The sequence below is a fragment of the Echinops telfairi genome, unplaced genomic scaffold (genome assembly GCF_000313985.2).
Source record: "Echinops telfairi isolate 266 unplaced genomic scaffold, ASM31398v2 ScPeMD7_7467;HRSCAF=8505_1, whole genome shotgun sequence".
Lineage (NCBI taxonomy): Eukaryota > Metazoa > Chordata > Mammalia > Afrosoricida > Tenrecidae > Echinops > Echinops telfairi.
In genome coordinates, this window is record NW_022111368.1 from 25,523,591 (window position 1) to 25,528,634 (window position 5,044).

The window sequence follows — 5,044 nt, forward strand, 5'->3', positions numbered from 1 at the left end:
AAATTAAAGTGCCGCTTCTCAGAAGACAGTCGGTCATGTTGTGGTGTGAGCCACAGGGAATTCCACACACACGGCTGCTGCCTCGGCTGCATGCAGAGCCCGTGGGTCCACACAGAGCCAGCAGCTCGGGTCCTTTTTAGTTTGAATGAGAGCAGGTCGAATGAACTGATCCCCAATCAGAGTGTGTGAGCAGCACATCACACTCATCGGAATGCCCTCAATTCATCTTCATTTTCCAGGTTTCTGCAAATGCCCTCCCAGCAGGTGGCAGGGACAGAGACACGGCTCTCCCTCCACCTCCACTCCCCACCATCCTTGTACCCAGGCGGCCATGGGACCGTGCGTTTTCACCCTCACGGTCTGAGGACCTACCCACTGCACTGTTCACATGGCTCCCAGCTGTCCGTGTCCAGTCAGAACCCAAGAGGCTCTTGGGTTGTGTTTTGGTTTGGTTTTTGTTCTACGACTCCATCAATAGCAGCCATTTCCATGCAGCCAACAGGAAAGACGGATTATAGCTCATAAGGGAAGAAAGAAATATTACATCCCCCTCATCGTGAGCCTTCCCTTCCCCTCCTCCGCCTCAAGACCCAGGGTTCCTCCTCATTCCACACCAGACACAGATGAGCGGCTGCACAAGCGCTCTCACTGCAGCTCAGGCAAGGCATCGTGTGCAGCTGTACTCTGCTGCTGCATACTGTGTCAGACAGTAGGTACTGACCCAGACATTAGTGGAAAAGTCCAAACCTCTGAGCACCAACTCCAGTTCCCCCTCACCTTGCCATCTGAAAAGGCACTTTTATGTTTAAATGTCCTGCAAGACAATTTCTTGCCTTATCTTTTTTGCAGGAGAAGAAAGCAAGGCTCCAATCAGTATTAACTCTCCCTCCCCACCCCTCACTCCCCCACCCATAGATCACTGATTTACGAGGCTCTGTCCTTGGGGCAAACGTCTGTCAGAGATTTAAAGGGTGGGTGGAAAGAGTCCTTTACCTTGTCTAGGCTGCTTTGCAAGTTAGACCATAAACCTTAAGTCATTCCAGGTCCCCGGCTTCACAGATGCTCAGCCTGGGGGCAACCGTGGTCACCAAGAAGTGGCCAGCGGAGATTTGCTGACTCAAAGTTTTTTAAAGGGGTGGGGGCTTAAGGGGGTGGGAACCACTTGTTTCCTGGATTTAAAACTTGGCCTCAAAAGAGCACAGAGGTCCAATTAATAAAGGACTTTGAAGATGTTGAATATTATGTGAGTACTGAAATGTCCCTCTCGGCTCAGTCGCCCCGTAGTTGGATGTGTGCTGTGTGCATGTTTGTGGGGCCCATAAAGCATCGTGTTGTTGGTGTGGTGTTGTTGCTCCTGGCGTCTCTGAGTGTGTGTCATGACGCCCAGGTGGCTTTCACCGTGGAGACGAAAGCCCGGTGTACACTCTCCCTGCCGTTTCTGTAAGCCGGCATTTTAAAGTGTGGAACCCACCAAGAGCACACGACAAGCTTGAGCTACCGTGGTTAGTGTTCAGCCAAGCAAGCAAGATCAACTCAGGACGGCAGCGTTCCTCCCCGTGGGCAGGAAAAGGGGGTGCACAGGGCGATGCCTTCAAATGCCCTGTGGTCTCCAGAACCTTCGAGGCTGCCAGAAAAGCCCAGAGCAGAATGTAGTGTCCTTCCCAACAGCCCTGTGGCTAATCCCATCACGCTGCATCCTCCTCTGGGGCGGACAGGAAACCCGCGCTCACTTTCACGCTCTGAAAATGATTTCAGACGGTTGGGACTTCCTTGCATTTTTGGTAGATGGCTGGATGTGGACGCGCATTTGAAAAGCCCTTCCCAGCACAGCGGCAGGAGAGAAATGGTCCCTTCCAAAGGACACCCCCATCCCTCCCTTCTAAGATGGCCACACAGATGACTCGTGCCCATCGACAACGGGCGGGGTGGGGGCATCTGCCAACTTCCTTTCCCAGTTTCATGATTTCTGTTTTCGTTCACTCTCCACCTTTAGGATGCCACTGACCTTGAGCCTGCTCTTATAGCTCCAGCTCGTGGTCAATGAAAGGCGGGTCGACTGTGTGCCCCCCACCCCCCACACCCGCCTTGGCTCGCAGTGCATGGCAGCTTGGTGGTGTGTTCGTGTTTGCTCACTTGGTTTTCCTTCCCTTTCCTTCTCTGGGGCCTCATGGGCTGGCAGCGCCGTGGTCCAGCAGACCAACTGCAGAGGCTCCGTGCCGTCCAGCAAGGGCAGCAGCAGCGGCAGCGGCAGCAGCAGCTCCTCCAGTGACTCGGAGAGCAGCTCTGGATCGGACTCGGAGACCGAGAGCAGCAGTTCGAGTGAGAGTGAGGGCAGCAAGCCCACCCACTTCTCCAGCCCTGAGGTAAGAGCTGTGCGTGGCCCCTCTTCCTGTGCTCTCCTCCTCTCGACACAACTCCTCTAAGTCCTGGTGCCATGTTCCTCGCAGGCATGTCCCCCATCTCTCCCTCAAGCCACAGTCCTGTGTCAGGAGCACCAGCCGCCAGGGGTGACTCACCGTAGGCCACTGACCCTTGGCAATAGGGTCAGTGTTTAGCCTCATCCCCCCCCCCCCGTTCCCCCTACCCCCCCACACACACATGCACACACACCTTCACACCATTCTCCTAATAACGTAGCTCCCTTTGAAGTGCAGAGGCATCAGCTTTCAGTGTCCAAAAATCTCTATCCAGACTTCCAGAAGTTTCCAAGTGGCCTATAAACCGCGCTGACTGGGCATAACCTATGGATACCATCTCCCTAAGGGTCAGTCAAGGCAATAACCAGACAGGGACGTCCACTCCCTGGGAAGTGCCAGTGCCCATAAATCGTGGGGGAAGGAGTTTTATGAGTCTGACATATTAGGATCTTACCTGATCTGCAGTTGATCACGGGTTAGAAGGCCAAGTGCTATAACTATTAATAAAACCTTCTTAGTGGTATTTTCTTTGCGAAGAAAATTATTTTTCTAAACGAAAAATTAGCATCAGCTTACAAATAGTAATGAAACCTCTTATTCACAATGAGCACGTAGGTGGAAGATTTGGGTGTCTCATATAAAAACATCATAGGGTATCAATAAAAGCCGTGGGTATTTTCTACTCTTAAGTGGAATGGGGAGGGTTAAATGCAGTACAGAGCAGTTCTTGGGAGGGGTGAGAGCCGAGTGTGTGTGGCCACAAGGGAAGGCTTTGACTTCTAAAGGGATAGAACACCCTTTCTTCCTGAGCTTAGAGACATTTGAGGTTGCCTGCGGGGAGGGGTGGGGGGGGGAGGGTATGGTTTTCACTCACAACCCTCCTTATCACATTAGGGAGCCAGAGTTCTAAACAGACTCTGGAATGAAAGCAAACCCAGGAATGAGCTCTGGCCAGGGAGAGGGCTACCACCTAGGGAGCTGGCACAACACCTGGCTCCAGGGGCATACCTGTGCCTCTAGGGTGAAAAGGGGGATTATGTTTTATCTCAGGTTCCTACAGTGACTCTTAAAGCCCCCTCAGGTTTTCTCCACTGCCCTCTCAGGAGGGAAGGCTCTCTGCAAGGGCACTGAGAAGCCCAGGGAGGGTCTATGTCCCCAAAGACCTTAGCCCCCTCCTTATGCACCTGTCTGCTCTGCAGCCCCAACTCGTCCTCAGACTCTGCCTCTCCTGCCTTTTGCTGCTCTCACACTCCACCCCCACCCCACCCCACCCCTAGGGCAAGGCCCTTAGCCAGATGAACCTGCAGAGCGCCCGCCTGAGGTGGCTCTAACCCTGGCTGTCTCCAGGAACCACATCGCTATCCTTCTTCAAAGTTGGACTCTTTAGATCAGTCCGTGCTCGGTCAGCAAACATTGCTGGGGCATCTACCGCAGGCACTGAGCGTGGTTCTGGGATGCCACCGCGCGGTTGGTTACGTGGCAGGAAAAGTCCCTGTTTTTTTGTTCATTCTAAACGGAGTCATTGGAAACAGCAAGAAACAAGAGTGACATAAAGTGTAGCAGAGGAGTGACGCAGGCTCCTTCTTCCATCAGATGTTGAGGGAGTCTAGCTACATTTCAGACTGACAAGGCACTGAGTGACGGGGGCGGGGCAGGGGGGGCAGCCCCGGGGGAGCCCCGCATGAACCGCCTACGTGTTCTGTGAAGGCTGCCTCCGCCAGGCACTGCTTTGTACGTTGGCAGGTTAAATTCAGGAATTCTTACTTTCGTGGTGAAATGTGCATCCCAGAGCTTTGGACGGAGACTGAAAGAAGGCCAGGTTGAAGACGCTTTCAGCAAATTCTTTCTAAACGTCGCTGAGATAATTACAAAGACTTAAACTCCTTGGTGATGAAAGACGACTCCTGTCATTTCTTCCAGCGGCTGTCAGGCCCCTTGCTAAGGAGAAGGCACCCCGGTCAGCTAGCTATACCTCACTGCCGTCGAGTCAATGCTGACTCAGAGCGACCCCGTGACACAGGGCAGAACCACCCCGAGGGGTTTCTGACCCTGCAACTCTCTGCAGGTGCAGAAAACCTCATCTGGCTCCCGAGGAGCGACCTGGTAGTTTTGAAATGCCACCCTCGTGGCTAGCAGCCCCGTACATGACCCCCCCGCACCAGACAGCTCCTTGGACCGCTCTAGGAAACCTGACCTGTGCGCATCAGTTCTGAAGCCATATCCCATGCCAGTTCCAGGCCGCACTACACACAGGAAAAGTAGAAGTGGTAGTCAATGGGTGGCTAAAACTACTCATTCTTTCTTCTAACTGGATAATGATCATAATAATTGGAACAATTAATATGGATAATAATTGGAACAAAAATCAAGTTCCTTTTTTCCTTCCCCCACCCCCCACAAGATTTCTGTACACCTCTAGCCTTTAAGAAGAAAATGAATTGGCAGGACAAAAATGACAATGTTAAAGAGCCAGTGTTTAGCAGGCATCCTCAAACTACAGCCTGCTGGTCACATGCGGCCCGCCGAGGACATTTATCCGGCCTGCCAGGTGTTTTTGCCCCATTTTGTTTTTTACTTCAAAATAAGATACGTGCAGTGTGCATAGGAATTTGTTCATAGTTTTTTTT

The 5,044-nt window shown here is 52.5% G+C and overlaps 1 protein-coding gene across 4 annotated transcripts in view; it reads left to right on the forward strand.

Moving 5' to 3' along the window:
* The window catches only part of AFF3 (AF4/FMR2 family member 3), a 587,662-nt gene that overhangs the window by 533,198 nt on the left and 49,420 nt on the right, over positions 1-5,044 (forward strand). For all 4 annotated transcript variants that reach the window (XM_030888457.2, XM_045283938.1, XM_045283937.1 and 1 more), the window contains one exon: positions 2,180-2,363. In XM_030888457.2, coding sequence (XP_030744317.2) covers positions 2,180-2,363 — 184 coding nt within the window. The remainder of the gene's footprint in view (positions 1-2,179; positions 2,364-5,044) is intronic.